General features: G+C 39.1%; 1 protein-coding gene across 3 annotated transcripts in view; it reads left to right on the top strand.

Annotated features, from left to right (window-relative positions):
* Positions 1-25,534, top strand: part of LOC131432982 (relaxin receptor 2-like) — a 229,806-nt gene that overhangs the window by 175,011 nt on the left and 29,261 nt on the right. For all 3 annotated transcript variants that reach the window (XM_058599676.1, XM_058599677.1, XM_058599675.1), the window contains 2 exons: positions 24,836-24,948; positions 25,044-25,120. In XM_058599676.1, coding sequence (XP_058455659.1) covers positions 24,836-24,948; positions 25,044-25,120 — 190 coding nt within the window. The remainder of the gene's footprint in view (positions 1-24,835; positions 24,949-25,043; positions 25,121-25,534) is intronic.

Below are 25,534 nucleotides of genomic sequence, written 5' to 3'. Positions count from 1 at the left end.
AATCAATGAAACTCTAGGTAGCCAGAAAAAAAAAATTCCAGGAGCCAAGAGCTATACGCGTGCGGTGCGAACAACTGTTCAACACCGACTGATTTGTACCTACTTGTTAGTGTTATTACAAGATTACAAGATTTCCACAAACAGGCTGAAATAAAAGATCCTATAACTGCATAGGTTGCTGTTTAATTTCATACGGGTCCGACTTGAGGGTTCCAGGCCTATAGGGTAGAGTGTATTTAATCATTTAGTGCGACGATGCAAAATAAAGAAAAATTCTTATTAACTTCGCAAAACTGTTTACAAATTGAAAAGGTTATGTTAGTTTATATCCAAAGAAAGTATCTTATTTTATTCAAGATTTAAAAAACTTTCTTCGCTGCATCTTCTACTGATATTTTTGAAAATATAAATAATAAGAGAACCACTAGGTAGATCGAAAAATATTTTTTAGCATTCAGGTAGCAAATATTATTTCTCGATTGGATTACGTTTCGATGCTTCGAAGAGTTATTCTCTGAAAAGGGCAGCTTTCAAATCCAGAAAAACACAAAAGCGTTTTTTGCCGCTGTCGTTAAAATAAAATTGAAAACGAAAAAAAATCAGTGTTAACTCATTTAAAAAAAATAAAATGGTGTTATTCTAACGAATATTTATTTAGAAAACTGACTGTTAATAGAGCTTCAAATGTGACGTATATTGATGTCCATGGATGTTCAGCAACAGACTCCGTGCGAGCTTAGGTGGCTGTTAACTGGATATGATAAGAAGTTTCTGACGAAATTTAGTTGAAATATGGAAAAATGAACGATGATAGTGTTCGCGCTCATTATTACAAAATTCATTACCCCGTGCTTAATTCAGAAAGAATTCTCTCATGATTGAATTTTTCAGATTAGATTATAATCCTTATAATGGAATTACCAGGGAAATTAGCAGAATTCGGCTTTCTTTACATTTCGTCTTCGACTCATCAGTGCATTGGCAGCTCATGTTGAACTACTAAAGCCACCGAATGGCTCAATTGTTTATACAATCAGCAGACATACACGTAACAGTGTTATTTGATTAAAAATGCATTTGTATTTGGCTGCGTGAGATATGAAAATCGAGTCCCGAAGATAAACTATTGAAGGTATGATGCAGTCAAATAATGGCACCATTGAATCTGAGCATAACGACTATGACAAGACTTAAGAATAACTGTAATTTAATTACGAGCAAAAGTATAAACGTATCAACGTCACATACAAGTAATAATCCTTTTTGTTTGTTCAAATTGTTGACGTAGGACTATACAACTAAAAACACTGGTAATTCCTGTGTTGAATATTTAAGTAACAGTCATCTTTTGTGTTACTCATATCCTTTCACCGTGATATAAGCGAAAAAAAAGCTTTCGATAAGTTCTTTCGTTTCCTGAAAAGTACCGTTAGTCTTTTTATGGCTGCACTTGATGATCGTTCAGCAACTCGAATGCGAAAAATCAGCAGAAACATCATTGCTTCTCGAACGGCGCATAAAAATCCAAAGAAGGCCTATTTACAGTTGAGCACAGAACCCATTCTCACGACGTTAACAAATCGCACAAAGTGCAAGTCAGTTTATATAATCGTATCCATATTGTGCGAAATGCAAAGTGAGCTTATGTGTACGAAATTGTTGTCTCTGTTAGGGAAAGTTATGAGAACGGCTTGGGAAACAGGGAAAATTATACATTGTTCGTTTTTAATTGAAGTTGCGACCACCCATAATATCAAATTAATAGTTTTATCTACTCGAATCAATGCGACCTTACCACTTACCTTCGCAGTCCTATATAGAAAAAAAGACGTTGTCCTTCGTCAAAATTGGTGATATCGATGCAGTGAATAGTATTACAGAAATCTACACACACACGCGCACATTTTATAAAATTTGAAGGAACCTTCACAATAAGCAAATTTATCACAAAATATGTCCTTTTAATCCAAGCTAAACTTTTAAAGTGCGCACTGTATCTCCAATCAGTGGAGATTTTTGTTTTGAGAAAATCTAATTGCTCTTTAAGTGGTTCGTAGATTTGCTCTCTAAAAATTTTCTCTTTGCTAGTGTTGCAATAGTGGGGGTTCGGCAGATTGATCGACTCGCGTTTAGTGATAAAAGGTATATTTCATACGACTTAAAATTGACGGTACCAAAACGCGTGTAGCTCTGCTACTATTGTAGTTTTATTCTCTTCGATGACAAACTCGGTACATCCGGTCGCCGATGACCTCGACGGCATCTGTCATGCTGACACCTGTCAGCTGATGAGCCCATGTGGTGAATCGTGACCGGGGGTCTCCCAACACCTCCCCCTTTTTAGAGTTGATACGGCTCATACCTCGTGGGTGATCTTCGAATCCGTGAAGACTTACGAAGCATCGGTTGTTGTTCTTGAGGATTGCTCTGGGGTTGAACTTGAGTCGGAATCTGTTGATTTGGTAGTTCTGGTGACAAAACTTCAGCCCCAACGTCCACCTGTGACACTGCACCTGGTAGGTTGCAGCTTTCTAGGAGAATGTTGAGCGAAATCTGGACCTCCACTGCTTCCTTGCCCTGATGCTCTGGTTAATGACGACTTCGCATTTGATTACAGTGAGACCGGATCAAGGACTTCTTCTTCGGTAACCAGATGTTATACATCACCTTCCCAAGACGCTCGATCACAGTACCGGCTTCCCAGTACCACTTGTTGTTCCGGAACACCTTGGCCCACACGGAGTCCTGAGGATGATACCTCCTTTCCTTTGTTCCATGTTTGCGGTTGAATTGTTCTTCTTGGATGGTGTTTTCGGATTTGTCTATCGATGTAGGTGGACGAAGCAGCTCTAGTGATGCTCGGCCAAGCAGAACCTCGGCAGGAGATTTCCCATCAGGAGCGTTGCGACAATGCGTTGACCTGTAGCACAGCAGGAACGTGTCGATAGGTTCGTCTGCGGTTCCCCCCCCCCCTGCAGAAATTTTTCGAAGAGCTCGCTTGAAGGTGTCGACGAACCTCTCTGCAAGCCCGTTGCTTTGCGGATGAAACGGTGCTGTTCTCAGATGAATGATGGCGTTGCTGGAACAGAAGGACTCGAATTGCTCGCTGGTAAATTGAGTCCCATTATCCGTGACTAGTGTTTCCGGATATCCAAATCTGGCGAATATACCTCGAAGCATGCGCAAGGTAGCTGCAGTGGTGATGTCCTTCGTCTGGATAACCTCGGGCCACTTTGAGAAAGCGTCCACCAGGATGAGATAGTATTGCCCTCCAACAGGACCGGCGTAATATCCAGATGTATTCGCTGCCACGACTTTTCCGGAGATGGCCAGGATTCCAGGTTAGTCTTCCGGTCGTTCTTCGCTACGCTGGCACAATCGTTGCACTTCCTAACAGTTTTGGCAACGTCGTCGTCGATGTTGGGTCAATAGACATACTGGTGTGCAATCGCTCGCATACGTTCCACATCAGGGTGACCCTTGTGCAGCTGCTGTAACACTCGTTTACGGTAAGCTTGCGGAATCACCACTCGTTCACCATACATCAAGCATTCTTCGACAACTGACAGGACATCACGGCGCAGGTAAAACTGCTGAATTTGCGAGTCCGAAATGCACGTCTTCTTCGTAGGCCATCCGTTGTGGACGTGACGGATAACTTGCTGCAATGTGCCATCGACTCCAGTTTCTGTAGTGATTTGCTCGAATGAGAGCGGTAAGCCATCTAGCGCTTGGTTGACAACGCTTTTGACTGTTCGCTCTAACTCCATGGTTGCAATCACGAACTCCTCCTCTGGCCGAATGTTGCTATTAATGAGACGTGACAGTACATCGGCATGTCCAAAGCTGTACGTGGAAATGTAGCGAATGTCGAAGTCGTACAGAAGAAGAGTAAGTTCCCACCTTTGCAGTCTGTTTGCCGTGCAAGTGGGGATACCCTTCTTAGCTCCGAAGATCGAAAGGAGTGGTTTGTGATCCGTTTCCAACGTAAATCGACGTCCGAACAGCATCCGATGGAATTTGGTAACTGCGAACACCAATGCCAAACCTTCCCTCTCGATCTGGCTGTACTTGCTTTCTGCTACTGTTAGGCTGCGAGACATGTGGTATACAGCCCGAACTGTTCCGTCGGGAAACCTATATGCGATCCGGGCTCCCAATCCGTACATCGAAGCATCTGCCGACACAACTATTTTCATGTTTGGATTGTAGTGCGTCAACAGTAGTGGTGATCGGAGAATTTCTCGAAATCGGTCGAACGATCGTTGGCATTCGGCAGTCCACTCGAATTTAGTTCCAGCTTTGAGCAACTGGTCCATGGGATGTCGCAAACGGCGCATTTCCTTCACGTACTTGCCGTAATAGTTCACGGCGCCCAAGTATGAACGGAGCGTCGGAACATCGTGCGGCGGCGGTATGTTGATGATAGAAGCGACTTTGTCCGGATCTGGTCTGATACCGTTGGCGTCTAGAATCTGTCCCAAGTGTTTCACTTGCTTCATCCCATACGTACACTTCTCGATGCGCACCGTGAACCCATACTTTTGAAGCCGTTGTAGAACGAGAGAAAGGTTCCGATGATGCTCCTCGTCAGTCTTACTGCCAACTATGATGTCGTCCAAATAACCAGCTGCTCAGTCGAGACCAGCAAGCATCGTGTCCATCAACTGCTGGAACGAACCCGGGGCTGACTTGATACCGGGTGACAGTCGAGTAAATTGGAACAAACCCTTGTGGGTGTTAATGGTGAGAAGTGGCTGGCTCGCTTCATCAACTGCTACTTGTAGGTATGCGTCGGAGAGATCGATATGGCTGAAGATCCGACAGTTAGCCATCTTTGCGAAGATGTCCTCTGGTAGCGGCAGCGGATATTGGTTGGATTCAAGGACACTGTTCAGGCCCGTTGAATAATCGGCGCATATACGGACGGCACCATTCGGCTTCCGTACAATGACGATGGGCGCTGCCCAATCCGAAAAATCCACTTTCTTGAGAATGCCGAGACCTTGAAGACGATTCAGCTCGTCCTACCACACTCTCCATGCTGTAAGCAACCGGTCGTTTTGGTCTGAACACCGGCTTGGGATTCTCCTTCAACACCAGCTGAACCGGCGTCTTGTTGCAAAGGCCCACTGTCGAAGTGAAAACCTCCGGGAACTGAGCTTGGAGTTTCACTACATTCTGCGATTGCTGTACACTAACGTGGTTACAGTAGGTAGATATCGGCTGATTCCACAAACTGAACTAATCCATCCAATCGATGCCTAAAATGTCAAGATTGACATTTGGATTAGCGTCGTAACACTTACCCTCTTTTGAGATTCCATTCAGTGTTACATTGCATCGCAGCTCGGATGTTAACTGCAACTGCTCGCCTGAGGCAGTTCTGGCACTGCAAACTGCTGGTTTCGCTTTCGGTCGACCGAGTTTTATCCACGACCGATGCGAGATGATTGAAATGTAAGACCCTGTGTTCAACTGAAGACGGAGCGGAACATTGTTGACGTGAAGCTGCACGAACTTTCGCCCTTCACTGACCTTCTGAACGGTGACGGTCTTCGAAGATGGATTCCGCTTTGTGTTCTTTTTGTTCGACTGGTTATTGTTCTGTTTGCTAGTCGAAGCTTTTAACGAAAAACAAGCACAGTACCCCTCTCTGTGTCCTTGCTTCCCGCACTGCTTGCACCTGTGCTCGCGGAACCTCATTGAAATGCATTCCTCCGCATGCCCAGCAGGGTGTCCGTGGTTGTTCCCGACTGGTGCTGCTACTGGCCGAAAACGGTGGTTGTTGTTTCGGTCTGAATCGCTGGTTGTGTGCGATTACGTTCACAGAGGAGGTTGAATTTTCCACTAGCACTGTGTCTTGTTTGCGGTTAACTAAGGAGTTACACTGCTCAACCACTTATTGTAGGGTCAAGTCAGCTGCTTCGTTGAGCTTGTTGATTAGGCGCATCCGGATTTCTGTGTCGTCCTTTGACTTGAGGCCACTGACGAAGATGAGGCACTTGAATTGTTCCTCAGTCAATTCCGACAGCCTAAAATCAACACAAGCTTTGTTAACCTTGCACGAGTATGCCAGATAATCATCACTATCTTCTTTGGTTGTCTGGAAGCAATGATATCTGCGCCGGAAGATGGATACGGCAGCTCCAAAGAGAAACTTGAGCTTCTCGACGGTCTGCGCAAAAGTAAAATCCCTTGCGTAACTTGGCAAAATGAAGCTGTTGTATCGCTCGTGATTCGGTGGGCTCAGTTTTCGTAGTAGAAGTCTCACTTTGGCGGCGTCATCCAGTCTGGCGGCATCTCTATCAAAGAGATCGGCATAGCGAGAAAACCACGCGTCGAAAGTGTGCCCATTGTCTTTGTCGAAGACAAACTCCACCATGTTGCTTGATAGGGAATCCAGCACAGTTTCATTGCGAGACAAACCTTGGACGGCATTTTGTGTTTCCACCAGCTGCCGGGACATCTGCTGCATGAGCGATTGTTGATTAGCGAGAATCTGCAACACCGCCTCCGATACGTCTCGAGGTTGTCCCGGATTTCTCTCCGCCATCGCTGATTTTCTTGCACTGGCCGTGGGTCTGATTTTCTTCACTCGTGACCGGGGGTCTCCCAACAGCTAGGACCAAGTGTACATCCACAATCGAGAAGGGGGTGTCTCTTCTTCAAGAAAAACATTTTTTACGTCCAGCGACGAAAAACAGGATTGTACGCTAAATTCTTTAAGATGTTGTCTAACTAAAACGTGATCACCAACAGAGATGGCATTTCACCAGAGAGATACACGCTAGAGTCAGATTTTTGCCACACCGAGGATGAAAAAAACGAAGCACCGCACAAAGAGGAAAGCGCACTTCTTCTCAGTGTCGAATAGACAGCATTTGAGTGTGTGCTTGTGGTTAAAGCAGCTGGCGCGAGTGAAACACATTTTCTTCGCATGAATCGCTCACACGCGCTCTCGTCTAAATACACCCAAGTGACCACTGGCGCGTGATGGAGAGCGAACACTTCTGTGAACTTCAATTAATAGAGAGTAGATCTGGCCTTGCTATGAAAAATTTGCAAGGAAAACCGAAAATTTTACGATAAATTGTTTTATTTTGCTGATTTTGCGTGTCCACGCTTCATCTACGAAAACCATACAGCAGAGTGCTCACCGGCGTGTACACCTCTGTGAAAGTATCTGCATCCACCTCAGAGAATTTATTAGCTAATGCTCTAGCACTTTGGTGCGATTCAGTGGAAGAGGTAAAAGGAAATAAACAAACGCACTCATGATGCGTGCACACTTTATACAACAGTGGTGTATAAATGTGAAAGAGAAGAGCTCTCGTTGAAGTTGTCAGTGCGAGGGAAGAAATTTTGCTTGCTCTTCGTCACACCAGGGTTTGTATTGTGAATCCTCAAACGAACGAAGCAACAAAAAATATCTGCTGTGAACACTTTGCTTGACATAGCTGAATGAGAGACCTATATTAGAGAGAAACTGGATGCGTGAGAGTATATGCTACTGAGCAGACCAATTCCCCTTGCCAAGTAAATTGTCTGTGCTCTCATTCTCAGTTAACACATGAACTAAGCAATCCATGACAATGTAATGAAATGAAGGGTTCACTCTCGTTAGTATTGTACGAGAAAGAAGACCATGCCTCACGGTGTGCTACAAGACGCGAAGCAACGTCATATAGGCAATGTTTACGGTTTATTTTTAAAAAGTAGGTTTACAGAAATCATTTTTAACATAATGTTCGCATTCCAAGACCAAATTTGATCACATTTCAAACAGACTTTAAACATTTTATAGCAGAAATTTTGCATTTGAGCCCATTTCAAAACGATCCCTATGTTTCTTGGCAGTTTACACTGTGTACATATCCTAGAAACACTAAAAGCAATGTTCTTTAAATTAATATTCATCGGAACTAAAAGTTATGAAACTAGTTTCCTCATAGGCATCTACAATATGAGAACCATTCATCAAATGCTAACCTCATGAAGCATAGGTCTCAGCAAGCGGGCATATTCATGAACTAATGAACGAACGAAGCAGCTCTCCTGGCTTGGGTTGCGCTGTGAATTCTACCTGACATACGAATGTGTGTGAATAGCACAGATAGTGAAACCCTTTCGTTCATATTCGTTGCTTCAATATGCAAGCCCTGCGTCACACAGAGGAGATAGACATCTCTGATCACCAATTCCATCATGTTTGCAGAATTGAGAATCAGAAGTTTTCCTAGTTATTTGGAGATTTGTGCCTTGCCGTGGCTACTTATCATTTTCCTAATGAGAAGGCAAGGATAAAAGTAACGTGGAAAGGAACTGTGAAGTGGATGAGGTGGAAAAACAGCACAAAACAAAAAGAAACAATTTGTACTTCTTCCCCGAAAGGATGCTAAACGATCTACAGGTGCCAAAATGCATATTTAATCAAACCTTCAACTCCCAAGAGGATTTAGAGATTTTACAAAAAACAACTTCGCAATATGTATGAGCTGGAGTAAATTCGAAACCTCAGAAAAAAAAACAACATTCAGGGTCAACACAGAAAGGATTCATTCACTCAGGGAGGAGGATAAATTATAGCTTCTTATCATATTGGGTGAGAAACGACACAATATCCTTCAATTTAAGATCGTTATACACAGATTGAACCAAGTATGGAGAACCAAAAACCCGGATACGTAGTGGCGTCAATGCGGAACAATTACATATCAGATGGTATGAAGTACCGTAAACTCATTCATACAAATCACACGTATAATATTCAGTACGCTCTGATTAGAATACTACATGGAATGAGAAGTCCCGGGCCTAACAAAGGAAAAGCTATTTTGACCGTGAAAACTTTTTTATTCTTCAGTATAATCTCCATCTAGAGCGATACACTTGACCCATCGCTCCTCCAACATTTGGATGCCCTTCAAAATAGGCTTCCGTTACTGCAATGACTTCAGCATTCGACGAAAATATCAAATTTCTTTCCCTGGAGAAACCTTTTCAGGTTTGGAAATAGATAATAGTCACTGGGATCCAGGTCTGGAGAATACGGGGGATAGAGGACCAATCTGTTCTGCAAATAATTAAATAATTTGTCATGAAATTTGGTATTGGGTCATCTAGAGGCTAGTCGTCAACAAAACTATACACGGTTCGAAAACGTGCACGTCTGTTCTGTGACAGGCCCGGGACTTTTCATTCCATGCAATGAGCCTTGGAAAAATGCAGTAGATATTTTGACGTTTTCTAATTCAGATCTGGTAAAAATGCTTTTGTCTGAGCGCAAATTTGCAAGCTAGACCATCATTCATTTCCACAATGGCCCATCAGAAGTAAACAGTATTTGAAATGCAGCGGTTTTCCATTTGAATTCGTCATACGATCACTAAATTCGACTGTGAATAATTCGAAGTGAGTGCCTTTAAGGCTCCCTGACTTTAGGAACAGAAATAAATTCGCTTACCGCAGATTCTCTGCTGAAGTTTCGATTGTACGCCACACAGAATCGCGTAGATTGCTGCTTGGAACATAGTACAATACTCACCAAGTGAATGAGAATGCTCTAGGCTCATTTCATGACAGTAAACACCAGCAGAAGCACCGTCATGAAGGATAATTTTTACGCTGAATGGCGGTTTGTGTTATAAATGGCGAGAGAGTTGCACTTTCATGTAAACAAAAAATGATTATGATTACGGTAACATTTCATCGGATTTATGTAACAGTACAATACAGAAATGAATTTTTTGATGAACTAATCGTCCAACAAATTTTTACCAATTCCATCATATTTTGGCGCTCCCGGGATGTTGGCACTCGAGGCGTTCGCCTCACTCGGTTCATCCTCACTACGGCACTGAACAGAATATCCAAGTACAAAAGGAATATAATACCAAGACTCTTTACTAATAAAAGAAATTAAATTGACTACTCATTATTTAAAATATAATTTTATTTGATGATGAATTGATGTGAAGAAATTCCGATCGCTAGACGTCAAATATCTATAATCGCTAGTATGGAGTTGGGAGTGAAATTCGTGTATGCTGCTGAAAAGGTAGGAACTCTTCCCCGAAGTCTTAATTGACGGATACCGAATGGATAGCTGTTTCTAATAAACACATGCAGAATTATTCCAGGCCTGGCAAACAAACTGATGCAGATAAAATGAACGACCTTCGTGTGGTACGTAAAATTTTTCCCCAAAAGCTTCAATTGAACCCGATGCTAATTATTTGTTTGAAACTATAACTCACTCATTTGCAGCAACTCGTTATCTCGTTTCACACACAGGCACTACAAATGCAAATCCTACCCTAATTCCGAGGCCTACTAAGTGCACGGTTCCAACATTACACTCTGCCAATTAATTTGTTCCGACAATTGCATAACTTTGTGAGCATTTGTGACTTGTTCTCTTTCATATACTGATGCTGGATGATGCCATGGTGCTGGTGAGTTTTGTAGTTTTGTCAATTTTCGCGAATATGGTTGAACTTTTTCAATTTTTTATTTTATTTTCAATCACACTTTCTGAAGTGTGATCGTCGCGCAATCAGTTAGGGAATCCAACACCAAAAGCGACACCTAACTTCTTCATTCAGTCTATCAGCTCTTGCTAGGAAATTGCAATGACGGGTGACATGTTTATGAAGAGGATTAAATTTCAGATTTATTGCCATAGGATTAGGTACAGGAAAGCGACACTCACACATCCAGTACATTCATTGCACTTTACCGCTTATTAGGTTTCATTCAATAACATCCGGAATTTTTTTTGTTCAAATAATTCGAGCAGCCCCAAGCTTAGGAAACTTTTCCTTCCCGGCATGTGATCAACGTGGCCCATCTTTTCTGATTCTAAACGAATAAGTTGAATATTCATAGCCGCTTTTTCCGGAAACGTTTTTCGACTGAGCATCGGTCGAAAAAAAAACTATATTCACAAATGTATGAAATCGAAGAAAAAAACTGTGGAAGTGGAAGGAGAAAGACTAGTTTCTTCAGATTGTCACTGGTCGGGCTGGGAGTACAACTTTCTTCGTCGGACACCGATGAACGCTCGGCTTGTCATAAAATGTCACGAATCGGAATAGGCAAGAAAAGCACTAAATTTGTGTCTAATGGAGTGTAGCCAAAATATTACCTCAGCCGAGTTGAAAGCCGAGGACGTTTTTTGACAGTGCCCGAATCTGACTTCGATGGTAATCGCCTGCTAGGATTTGTATATCTGCAATGAAGACTATTGAGTACACGTGACTGAGCATTAGAACAAAAGTTTCTAACGTCTTTTGATGATAAGTTTTCGACAATCGAAAATCGACTTTAATTTGACAGTTGTTTCGTTCGAACTGATCTTCCGTTTCACAACACAATTTATTCTAGTGCCTTTGCTTTACGAAACTAGACCAATGAATGCGATTCACTTTATTCGCTATCTTAATTACTAGACGTGGCCATTAATAGCCTACAATTGCCGTTACACAAAACATTCCGGATGTACGGGGACGACCTCCTCAAGCTTCGCATGAATTCCCATAAACTGATTCGTTTTTGGTTTTTGGAGTTTTTGCGCAAGACCATATTCCAACATCGTGTCGTTTTCACGTTCCTGGTTTCGAAGAATCATTTTCTGTCTCGAAATGTGTTACAAAAAACTGCCCATAAATTTAACGATATTACCGACATACATTACATATTCTCGATTTTTCCTCGTTTGTGTAACTACCCGACGAATCATCCGGTTTCCGGAGGAGAGCATCGTTTTGTGGTTTGCCGGAAGCGTTTCGTAGCTGACCAACAGGAAAAAATATGAATAAAATCGCTACACCGAAACACAGTCTGTCCTACGGATTTGCAAATCGACACCAAATGGTTCTACTCCTTGGAGTGCCATTCAGCAGCTGAACGGCTGGTGATAAAAGTCGGGAAAAACGACCTCAACCAGTTTCTTCCACTGGACGCACGTTTGGCGGATGATAGATACGAAATTTGATGGTTTTTGTTTGGTTTGTAAAAGACGTCTCAATTAGAAACATTTGGTGGTACTATTCAACAATATATTTGATGTTTGCTAAATAGAGTAACAGAGGTATTTTGGCCCACTTTAGGATTGATTTTACCCACTTTGTAAAAATATCCACCAAATGTTGTAATATCTATGAAAACCCCTTCCGCAATAGGTAATTTAAAGTGATTAGCTTCAATTTGATGCAACATGGGTTACTTAACATCGATTAAATCCATAAAGTTTGTTAGATGGGGAAAAATATGTGAAGTGACAAAAATACGTTTTACCCTACTTGTTGTTCGGTTTTTGTTGTATGTAATAAAGAACGTCACAACAAAATAAAGGACAATGGACTTTTAGGTTTTGACGTGAACACGTCTTACTTCACAGAGGCGCGTCTTTTCAAAATTCATTTTGCATAAGAATGAGCAGAACTTATTCGTTAATATCTTGTGTTGTATTCAACGTATTTAACAATATAATGTTCAGCACTTGATGATTAAATTAGTATAAGATAACCACAAATAACTCAAAAATGAACTTTTCTAAAATGTTTGAGATGAACAACCATGAAGGTGAGATTCAATGCCAAATAAGACGCGCAAAATCACAACCATATGAATTGAACGAATCATCGTCCAAAGCGTATCGTGCAAAACCGACACATATAAATACGAAATATTATCGCCATGTATATAAAAATACTCGAGAATTTGATTTTTTTTTCATATCACCCTGTGATTCGAGAACTGGAAGTCGTATCAAGATAAATTTCAATAGCGTTTTTTGGAATTTTAGGGCTTTTCATTTGAATCTAATGTTGATTTCGCTTGGGAAAATTGAAACTAACCCAGGGTTAGTTCATCAAACAAACGTTTTTCTCGAAACTGTGTTAGGATCGCACTTTGCAACGGGAGCAAACCTGATATTAAAACCGGGTTCTGTCCCGATTTTCAGTTCAACAACGTTGAAAACTAGGTTCTAAACTAGCTTCGAACAAACGGTTTGACAGCAGTTAGGGTGGAAACTGGGTTAGGTTTGGCATCAAGCGAAAACGACATAAGTTGGTGAAAATCTGTTCGGCTTTTTCAGAGTGCATATTTTTTGCACCTACACACACACTCACAGACATTTTGCGATCTCGACGAACTGATTCGAATGGTATATGACATTCGGCACTCCGGGTCTTGGTTCTAATTAAGTTTATCAGCCAACACTGGTTTGTTTACATGTTCTTTCTAATTTGAATATGCATTATTAGGATTATTAGTTGACATAAAAATAATTGGTGATGAATATCGTTCATGTGTGACATGTGCTGATGGTTTGTTTACAACAGCTTATGTCTTGTTCGAATGAAACCTAATTCGATTTTCTACCGTCACTGTTAACCTAAATTTATTTATGCTGTTTAAATGCTTGCACGATAATTTGGATTAACATAAGACATAAGACAAAGCCCATGGAGACAGTATTAGGTTTTGAACGAACATAACATAACCTCACAAAAATGAACAAAATGAATCAATTTTGACAGCTATCAGTGGTGTTCGTTGCGTTCATTCTAATTTGAATACGTGTTAATAGATATGTAAACAAACCACTGATAGCTGTCAAAAGGTGAACTTGATTCATCGGCAGTTCATTGGTACTATTTTTTCCTGGAGCTGTTAGCGGAATATATTCAATAGTTGCACTATTTTTGTACCATTTAATTCCACTATTTCGCTGTCACGTTATTACACTTTCACAAAGTCACTATCTTTTAATGAAGCATAACAAACGTTACAATACAGATACGGTAGTTTGATTGTCAGCGGAGGGTAACAAATTGAAGAAGTGGGAGATTAAGAGATCAAGTATTTTCTAAATCTATTTGTATCTTATGTGTCGGTAATAACTTGAATAGCCAGGAGGGCTTATTTCCTTGGTCAAGATTTAATAAAGAAATGGAGTTATTTTTGAAGATTTCTAAACTTTCGGCTGTGTCTAATTTCCATGGGTTGGAAATTTGTCTTATGATTTTTATGTCGTTGGTAGTGAGTTCATGATCTTCAGAAAAGGCATGTTCAGCTACTTTTGACTTGAAATGATGTGGTAGTCCTTTTTCTAATTCTTTAGATGCTTTCGCTATTTCAGCGAGGTACTCTTTGAAACGGATGTCTAGAGTTCTCTTTGTTTGTCCAATATATATTTTATCACAATGAGAACACGAGATTATGTATACCCCAGATTTTTTCAAATTATCCGTAGGATTTTTTCAAATTATCAGTAGGATTTTTTGTAGAACCTAGTAAATTTTTCAATTGACAGTTCATGTTGCTGGATACTAAATAGAAACCAAATTTATTTAGATTTGATTTCGAAGGATGTGCAATGTTTGGATTGAAGTCCACCGATATTCTTTTTAAATTTTCCGATGGGGGAGGCAGAGTTGTAAGTGATTGTTTTTTCAACAATCTTAATTTTTTGTCGAGGATTGTTTGGATTGAACGCTCCGGATATCCATTGAGCTTAACAATTTCGAAAATAAAGTTTTTCTCTTTTATTGCAGCATCTCTCTTAAGGAGTAAGGTCAGCATTCTGTGAATCATATGGTGGAAAGCTGCCATTTTGTGTTGGTGGGAATGATTAGAAGTATTTGGTATGACCCGATCTGTGTTGGTTGATTTCCTGAATATCCCAAAAAATTAATGATGGTCCTTATAGGAAACAAAGAACCGACGCCCTTCTTGAAATGATCAAAAAAGTGGATAAAACTGTTCTTGACTGTAATCCAAACTTCGATATCAACCTCAATTACCTCAAAGTTCCTAACCCTTCTTTACCCAAAATCGAAGGACTACCAAAGGTTCACAAACCTGGTAACAAAATCAGGGAAATGATTTCTTCAGTGGGAGCCCCTACCCAAAAAATCGCCAAATGGCTAGTAAAAGCAAAAACAAAACAAACCACCGGCAGCTGTCAAAGATGAACTTGATTCATCGACAGTTTATTTGTGTCGCCATCGTATGAAACCTAATAGGAAATGTGAACAAAACACAAAATACATGTCAAACATGAATTTTATTCATTACGAGTTAATTTGTGACGACACAAATGAACTGCCGATGAACCAACTTCATTTTGGATACCTTTCGGTGGTTTGTTTTCACTAGAATAACAAGACACACAATGAAAAGAATACAACAATAACCTGTAACAGAATGAAATGATACTGAATGAACATGTAAACAAACCACTGATAGCTGTCAAACGTATGTTCATTCAGCTATTTTGTGTCGTTTTTGCTTGATGCTAAACCTAACTCAGTTTCCATTCTAACTGCTGTCAAACTGTCGAACCTGGTTTTAATATCGGGTTTGCTCAAGTTTCGTTGCCAAGTGCGAAACCAACAGAGTTTCGTGAAAAGTGTTCGTTTGATGAAACTACCCTTGGTCAGTTCAGTTTTTTCAAACGAAAACGACATTAGTGGGGTTATATCATTTTCGTGCAAAACCTTATTGGAAAAATAAACAAACTACAGCTATCAGTGAATCAGCAAATCAGTCGATTTCGTTCATTTCCGTGAGTCGGAAAATATATTTCGCTTGCAGAAAGGAAACAGAAGCGACGTCTCTCTTGTCTGGTCGTGTTCCTCCAGCGAAGTTCATTGTACACCAATGTTATGTAGACTATCATGCGATAAGTTAGTCACTCAAAATCATACGATGTCGGAAAATGAAGAATGAACGCAGTCAAAATCCGGTTCACAATATTAAGTCGAAATTCACAATAATTGAGAATCCGTTAAGGCTGAGTCCTCTTGTCTATACTTCTCTTTCAGTACTTGTTTATCGGTTGTTATGTGTTTTTTTAACAGTTTGAAAATGCAATGACTTTCGTAGAACAACGTTGAAATATTATGCATAATTGGTGTATAGAACTCAGACTGTCACTGAGAAGTTAGTAAAAATGAAAGAACTAAGTAAGAAAGTCGTGTAATATTTTTGAGAATAAACAGAAAACATGGTCCTTAAAACGGACATCCTGCTAATACTTATTTTGGAGAAACGTATTCTGAAGGGATTTGAGTAAAACAATGATGTTACAGAGCGGGACTTCAAAGTCAAGTGTTCTTTATGCTAAAGAACGTTCGAATCTTCGAACCTGTAAAAAGCAGAAGTATTCAACAAGCAGTCCGAAGCATCGATCAGACCCGGAGTTTGAAAACTGTACGATGTGATGCTGGCTGGCAATTTGAACTGCAAAATTATGGACGTTGAAACCTATGTGAAATTCGATTGCGAATCCTTACCGGGCCACAATATTATACGTTGCGAAAAGGGCGAGAAGTATTGAACCAGTCCGAGTCACCGATTCTAGTCGAACATTTTGGTAAGAAAGCTATGGTCTGGCAAGCTTTTTGAGCCTTTAATTTGAACAATTTTTTGAGCCTTTCTCGTTTGTCACTCTTTTGACGATCTAGGAAACCAGTCTTCATGATTTGAAAGTTGTTAAAACACTATTCTGAATGTTTATATATTAATGCATGTTGTACAAAAAAAAAGCTATATTATTATTAAACATTCTTTCAGTTGTGCAGTAGGGCAACTTTTATATTTTGAGCATTAGGATCAATGACGGTTGCTTTCGCAGATTTGGTTAGCATTTGCATTTCTTCCAAATCCAAAATTGTGGTGACGCGACGTTTTCCGGTACGGGTGCCAGGAATGGGAGTTAAAAGTTGCATTTTAATGCCAAGAATGGTGAACCACCGACAGAAATGGAAGTATTCGATAAAAAGCTAGTTACCACTGCCATTCCAGGTCCTGTAAACGTAGTAGGAAGCACAATTGCACGGAGAACCCTTCGATCATAAAATTGCGATATCGCAGTTTTTTATTTTTGCGATAGTTGATTTAACTAATTTCTTTTTGATTCAACCATTATGGTTTTTGATTTGCATATATTCAAGTAGTTGAAAAATATGTTGTCTTGAATGCTGTCAAATGCCGGAGACAGTTGAAAGCAAAACAATAATCGCAATGCAGAATCAAGGAACTTTTTTAGTTTAAATCTGTTCGCGTCGCTTCAAAATGTCAATGAAAACAACATCAATGGTTAAAGCGTTTAGTGAAATTGTGTTCATTCGATTTGAGAAATTTATGATAACAAGTGTTTATCTAACAGCAGTGTTGTGATAAAGTTAATCTTGTTTAAGATGAAAAAAATTTGGTGACAAATTAGAAAATGTAAATGAATGATCATCTCGTAATCTTTCAGGTATGCGCAAAATTTTTATGTTTCAATTTCGATCATTGATTTACTTCCAGCAGACTGTTTGACTTCCAGCTGTTTGATACCGATGATGATGTTCATGCATTAGCAATAAAACGCTTTTAGGCATGAATTTAATTTAAAAAAGTAACAGGAGCGAAGGGTTTCAAACACACAGAACGCGCTGCGATTGAATGGCGCGTTTGAATTGCCGTCGCAAAATTCCAATTCCCAGCGGTTGATGCACCCAAGCTCATATAAATTGACTAAAATTATCAGTGCGTAACTTTAGTTCAACCGTTTGAAGGCATCATCTTTCAAGACTCAGTTTAGGTAAATTTAATAATTTCGCTAATTTACTCGCCCCTCCGAGCACTTTAGCTGATTAAAAACGTTTTTCTACCTCAATCATTTCCGATCGAATCAGAAGTATTTTTTAGAATTTAGACTTGACATGATCATGATTATACAAAAATCAAAATCACTTAGAGATCAGATCAGTTCTGATTTCGTAATGATTATTTATTACAACTATTTGCAATGTCTAAAACAAATAAAACCGATTTATTTTTCAACTAACAGAATTTTGTTTCAATAACAACACTAGTTATTCCAACTAAAATATTTGTTGAAATTGAAAGGTATGTGTCCTCACTATCAGGAATCAGGAATCAGAACAAATTGGCTCAAATGGCACGTTCCCCTTGATATTTGGAGATTTGTGCCTTGCCATCAATTTGTTTTTAGCATCATTTTCCCGACATATGAGGGAAGGATTAAAGGGACATGGTAAGGTTTGGACTAGGGGAATGGGGAAAATTGACGACACAAAAACACAAAAAAGCAGAAGTAAATTCTGCATCCCTAAGGGATGCTGAACAATCTGCTGGGGATCACATTTAGTGACAGTGGAAGTAAATACTGAACCTCTACGAGGTCCCGAACAATCTGCTGTAAAACCTTTGTTTTAGGTTTGTTACTATGTGCGTTCTTTCTGATGAACGATGCACAGTTAATAAAACCTCCAACCCCCGAGAGGATTTAGAGATTTTACAAAAGCGACACCATTCTGCACTCCCGGAAGAATGCAGAACGATTCGCAGTATGTACGAGCAGAAGTAAATTTGGTACCCCATAAAGGATGCCAAACAATCTGCTAAACCCTATTTAAGGTGGATTCCTCACGAAGGGGATATCTCACATTGAATGTTTTGAAAGGAAAACTGCATGTGAGAGTTAGGTCACTAGGAGCGAGTAAATACTCATCCCAGGTAACCATTTGAGACCTTAAGCGAGTGTAGCAAGTAGCATAGTCTTTAGGGTTACTGTTCCAAAGCCCTGGAACCTTAAGACGGTATGCACAAGATAATGCTTCTTGTTTTAGGAACACATGTAGTGGTTTAATGCACAGTAGCGCCTCTAGAGCAGCAGTAGGAGTTGTCGTGAATGCTCCTGTCATCGCCATTAGGACCATCCTTTGGAGATGATTTAGCTTTGACTGAACTGTCGCAACTTCTTCTTTCTACCACCATACAAGACATCCGTAGGCTAAAATTGGTCTAACGATAGTTTTGTAGATCCAATGAATGTATCTGGGTTTGAGTCCCCATGATTTTCCAAAATCTCGTCTGCATTGACTGAAAGCCATGCAAGCTCTTTTAATCCTGAAGTCAATGTGAGCAGACCAATTCAGTTTTGAATCAAAAATAACTCCGACGTATATAACTTGATCAACCACAGTGACATCTGAACCGAAAAACTGTAACGGACGAGCTCCTGTGATTATCCTACGACGTGTGGAAAGCACCATTCATGTTTTGCCCGGATTTACAGATAATCCAACCTGACAACACCATTGCTCAACAGATCGCAGGGCTTGCTGCATTAAATCAAAGAAAGTGGTAATGCTTATACCGGTCATCAATATATGATAATCGTCGGCAAAACCGTAAGTCGGAAATCTAAGGTTATTAAGTTTTCTTAACAAACCATCAGCGACTATGTTCCATAAAATGGGGACAGTACACCACCTTGAGGACACCCACAGACACTTAGCTTTCTAATCTCTGCTTTCCGAAATGATGAACAAAGAAGTCGATTGCTAAGCATTGCGTGTATCCAGTAAGGGAAAAACCCAAGATATTCCGTTCACGACTGCATTGTTTAACCTCCTGCAGCCATTCAGTCCTCGGCACGGAAATACACCTTGACTTAGGAGTTCCTATTTTTGTGGCCTTTTACGACATGGAACAGGAAACCAGTGGATCAATTCTTGGTATAAAATAATTCCGCCGGATGCCACACGGCTTACCTGTTTGGTGGACTTACACCACCGCACGGAACGACCGAAATCAGCATTTTCGCGAAAAATTTAGTTGATTTGCTGATTTTAGTTAGTTATTTTTTGAGACAACTAAAAAAATCTTACTTTTGCTGATTTAGATTTTTTATTCTCATTCCCTTAATAATAATAAAATATTTGTTGAAATGACAATTTTTTTTTAGTTGAATTCACAAATTAAACGTACTGTCATTTCTTAGCTAAGGCACACTTCATATCCTGTCAACTAATTTTTTAGTTGAATTAAAGAAATATAATGTTGTTTTCAACCAATATGAATGGTTGAATTGGCTTCTGCAATCTGCAGCTATATGGCGCCCTGTCACCGAAACGGTAACACCTTGATGACTACTAGCCACTAGATGGCACACTACTGCCGAAAAAAATTCAGACGCGGTTATCTTTTCTATATTGGCAGGTATAAATACGATGTTGTGTTGGAGAAAAAGACATGAACGAAACGTAAACATCTTTTTGAATTTTTTTTCTTCTTCATTCTCACTGAAAACTTTGAGCACTCGGAAAACAAAAACCGAATACAAATAGTACACCGGACGGCGCAGCTCGGAAGGTTTGAAGATACAACAAAACTTCATCACAATTAGAGTGAAACATTCGAAATTCACTTCACTGTTCCGCGTAAAAACATTATTACGCACAATCGCTTCAAGTGCGCACAAATTCTGAATAAATACGATTTCCACTAACAGTTTACGACATTTTTACATATCGGTTTAGAAATTTAAATAAAGATATATCGAACACATGCGAAAAACATCAAAACAATGTTCAAGCAGTTTCAATAAGACTGTCCTTTTTAGCTTTTTAATGGATTGTTTTGCTTTGACACTTCTCATGAGTTTTTGGCTAATAAACTTGTTAATAATACCCATTTCAGTTTTGTTTTCTTTGTGCTGTCCTTCAGTAATGATGGTGATAGATAAATAGAAACAAATTTTCTGATTTTAATAACAAAATTAGTTGTCAATGAGAATTTCGTGTTGGATTGAAATATTGCTGGTTTGAGTCCAGGATATTCACCAACTAAACACATTCTCTAAAACTAAGAGTTTTTTCAGCAAAGTAAATTCTCAATTTTAACTAATTTTATAGTTATTTTGGAAATTTTGTTGTTAAAATCAACTAATTCAAAAACAGTAATACGAATTAGGCGCAGAGCTAATTTCGGTCGTTCCGTGCGGTACAGGTGGACCGTAGCATTATTCTTAGCCAGCTGGGAAACCGCTACCGACACTACACGGCTATCTAGGCTGCTCAGAAAGGGAAGTTGACATTGATGGACAACTTTCAACTAACAGAATTTTGTTTCAATAACAACACCAGTTATTCCAACTAAAATATTTGTTGAAATTGAAAGGTATGTGTCCTCACTAATTGACAGCATTTTTTTTTTCAAACAGTTAAATTAGTTGTTTCAACCATCGTTTCTGCTAATCGAAAAACAAAAATGACAGTTTATGCTTATGACAGACATGTGATATCGGAATCACTGTACACTATGAAATCACATGTCTGTCACCCTGAATCACGGTGGTATCACGCGAGCATCATGATACAACGGTGATTTCCGTACTACGGTCATTGATCGTTGTACTGTGCAAAATCACATCACTGTTTACTGTTACCAGCGCCATTGGCTAGCAATGGTGAACTCATGAAACAATATTTCCTTCTTTTAAGCATCAAATAATAAACAACCATCGTTTTATTTTGCAAAAAAAATCTCGATTAAATGCTAACAAACAGCGTAAAACTTATATAGTTTGTCAACGTTGTAGCATATTTTAAAAATGCAGTCAACAAAGAAATGTTCATAAATTTGATGAGGGTTTGAAATACAAATAAGGAAAACCATATATTCATCCCTGTTCTTTCCATTCCATTCGATAACAAGTAAATTTATTGTTGAAATGGATTCAATAACATAATGATTCATATTTTGAATGCACATGTGGTAATAATAAACGATAAATATCCAACAGCAAACATAAACCAATTGAGTTATCATCCTGTTTATTGATGACCTATATTGAATTCTGGAAACTCTAATTCTACTAATAACTTTGTCTTATATCATCAGGTTCAATGCCGTTGGATAGAAAGAAAACTTATTTTTAAATTGTTTAGAAAGAGAGTCTTATTTTGGGTATGAATAAAAACAGCGAATCATGTTTTTCAGTGTGGGTTGAGGCAGAACACGTACCAAGTAACATATTCAATTTAATAAATACTCGTAGTAGTTTTCAGTGTTACTTCATAAACATAGCCTAACAACTTTAAAATCCTCAAAATCGCAATAAAACCATTATGAGATTATATTCCAGTCTAGTAGACTATTTTTCATAAGATTTATGAAGCAAAAGAAGTATCAAACCTATGTCAAATCTATTTCGAAATGATTTAAAATTCAAGAAGGTTTTAAAATCTGGTTTATGATAAACATAATCCTTTTTATGAAAATTTCGTATTGATAGCATTTTTCTGGAATATGTGTGTGTGCCATGCCGTTTTTGATAATTACATACTAAGAATATCTTAGATTTATTTACTATTTTGAGGCTCAATGTTAAAAGTTTAGGCGCTCTTAATTTTATCGTGAATATGCGGGTGAAAAAGGAATTATGACTGAACACCTGCGGATTTATGCGGATTTAGACAAAGTCGGCATGATTTACAAACAAAATTTGGTAATTCATCACCTTTTTGGGTAGAAATCAATTACTTTGCATAAAAAAGTAGTGCTAGTGTCTATCATATTTCCTTCGTTTTTTTGTCAGTAAATGTTGCGGTAGAACATCAAAATGATGGACATCAAATTTTCCCTAATGCTAATATCATTTTAACAATGAAGGAAAAAATTCTGTATCCTAGTACAAATGTGTCATAAATGTACCTTAAAACTACAAAATTTGATATGAGTGAAACAGTCATCCGATGAACACTCACACACAAAACTAGTTTAATAATTCAGAGAGGCATTGATTATATCAGTCATAAACCAGCTACTGGGAATACACTCCAAACCTTGAAAATTTTTAGTTTCTATATCCGTTGTGCACTCGAAAAAAAAAACACCTTTAACCACCCGAATGGGTACCCGGGTACCCATTTTTTTAAATCGCTGTAAGTTGAGCATTTTTCAACCGATTGAAGTAATTTTAGCACTGTTGGATTCAGGAACTTAAGCTCTTTGGGATTGGTACCCATAAAGATGGACATGGTGCTCCTGGTTCCCAGGAACCCGGATATCCTAAATGAGTTCCGACATCGAGGCATTTATACACGGATTTCACGTATTTTTGTAATCTTATCTAAGAATTGCTATATGAAATCAAGTGCTATGCTGAGTTGTTATGTTTATATATTTCAGGGGGCATCCGTTATGTACGTAACATAAAATTTTGAATTTTTCTACCACTCCTTTCCCCCTTTGTCGAGCATTTCTCAATCTTTTCACCATGTATTGTCACGTATTTTTGAAACCTCTCCCCCCTAAACGCGTGACGTACTTTATGTATGTTCCCTTATATACTTCACTTTCTTATCTTCAGTTTGAAAATTATTATGTACTTCAGGCCTATTGCGAGGAGCACGCAATACCAAATTTTGTGTTATGTATGCAATGTAATTAAATGCAATCAAAATTAGTGAAAGCAGTAGTAAATTTCAGGTAAAAAAAATATAAGGAGTGTAATGAAAATGTAACAAAAACAATAAATTTTGAAATTGAACATGTAATCAATTCGGTCTGCGTGCCCCTCGGCCTCAGGCGATGTAAATATGTATAAGTGAGATGTCCTGCAACAGTTGGCAGCGTTGTGTATTCTACATATGTTTCATTTTGGTACGGCCTTTCTCAAATAGCTGGTTTGGAAAAGTTTCAAATTAGTAAATGACATTTATGGTGGAAAACACAAGTGTCGGAACATTCTACGGAAATCCGGATTAACGGGAACCAGAAGAACCTACTACAGCAATATACACGGCCATCGAAAAGTGGATAAATTTCTGAATTTACCCGTACTGAAAAAATTCAAATCGGATGGAATTTGCCTTAGTTACAAGCATTTTTATTTGTGGGTACCCGGGTACCCATTCGGGTGTTTACGTAATAAAAAAAATTTGAGCCCCCCCATTCGACCCCCCTTACTGTAAAATATAAAGTCAAAGCATGAGAAGTTATGGTCCAACTAGTTCTTGGAATTGACCGAATTGCAGAATCTTAGTTTAAACCTAACTCAGAAATTTCTTATTTTGAAATTCGAAAAGGTACCCGGGTACCCATTCGAGTGCATAAGGGATATTATCGATCATCGGAGCTAGGAAAACAAACTAAGTTTTGAGTTGTTTCGTTTCACTATATATTCATTCTGTGCGCAAAACATGTCTGTCACCTCATCGTTGTACGCGTACAGCGTTGTACAGAAATCATTGTACGGAAATCACATGTCTGTCAGGGGTATTAGTTAAAACAACAATCGATTAGTTGTACCAAATTTTAACCAATCGAATTCAGAAAATCAACTAATATTCTGGTTGAAATGGGATCGCGGGTGGTTCCGTGTGATTACTTTCGAAATTATTTGATTCAAAATTGCTTCTCACATTGGTGAAAAGTCATTGTAAATCTGTCACACAGTAAAATTGCTCTAGGGTAGGAATGTTATCCTTATATTTTGCAGTCTCGAGTGCAACAACTAATTTAGAGCAAACACAAATTCATTCACTGTCTGAACCAGAAGTACTTATTTGCATTCCGGTGTTATTCTGATGTGTATTTCTCAATAGCTTCATTCGCAAACAGTGTTTTACTCGCTGTTCCGTTGGTATCGAAGCTGCTGAGATTGTGACTTCGTTTTATTGCTTTGTAGAGAAATGTGTGCGACCTCAGATTCCACTTCACATTTCTGGATTTCGTACCGATGCTCCTTTTTCTTCACTTCTTGGTAGTATTCCAATAACTTCTTTTACCATTTGCTGATATTGGTGGTATTGAATAAAAACATAAGCAAAACAGTCCAAAAGTGATTCTACGACTTTTTGATGAAAAAAAAACAGTTATGCTACAGCTGATAAAAAATATATGAAAAAGAAATCGTTTCCGTTGTAGCATGTTGCAATGAATATGCATACCTCGAATACTCTGCGGATTTCCATCACACTTCATTGAGTGTTAATTGCGATTTTTAATCTCTTTGCAGGAGTTCACATATCACCCTCGCTGTACGCCTGGCTAGCGGTACTAGTGCTTCCTGTTAATTCAGCTCTGAATCCGGTGCTCTACACACTGACGACGGCACAGTTCAAGCAACAGGTAGGTGGTACTCGAATAACAACCGCGGCAGCTGTCGGCTGACTGCTCGAAAGTCCTTCGAAATGTTCTTACTGATACTTTGGTTTGGATTTTAGCTCACGCGCTTCTTCTACTCGCTACCATGTGGCGCTTCGCACGAACTGAACGGTTACGATTCAGCGATCGATTCGAGGTAAGTTGGTCTAGATAAGATTGTGGTGTCTGGGAAAGGTTTGAGTCACACACTATGAATGGCGGTTTTTGTGTAGGAAATTTTCAAGTTGGGAATAAATAGGATATTTTTGTAAATCGTCGATAAATCATCAGTCAATATTAACTTCGGTCATAAATTTAAGTAACACATTATATTGGACTGGTGTATATTTAGAGATTTTATTTAATTTCGCACACAGCTCTGTCACTTCATTTCATTTCCTCTAAGAAAACAACGTCCAACGGTGAAGTGCTGCATTGGTCCAATACGTTGGGCCGTTGGTTCGATGAATGTCCTATAAATCGCCCAACGGGAAGCCGATTCGGGGCTCTTATTTTCCGATTTTGAAACAAACCAACGTAAAAAACGCGTAAAACTAGTCCGACGAGGCTC

This window comes from Malaya genurostris, chromosome 2 (assembly GCF_030247185.1).
Source record: "Malaya genurostris strain Urasoe2022 chromosome 2, Malgen_1.1, whole genome shotgun sequence".
Classification (NCBI taxonomy): Eukaryota; Metazoa; Arthropoda; class Insecta; order Diptera; family Culicidae; genus Malaya; species Malaya genurostris.
Note: the sequence above shows the minus strand (reverse complement) of the source record. Positions and strands in the feature narration are given on the sequence as shown.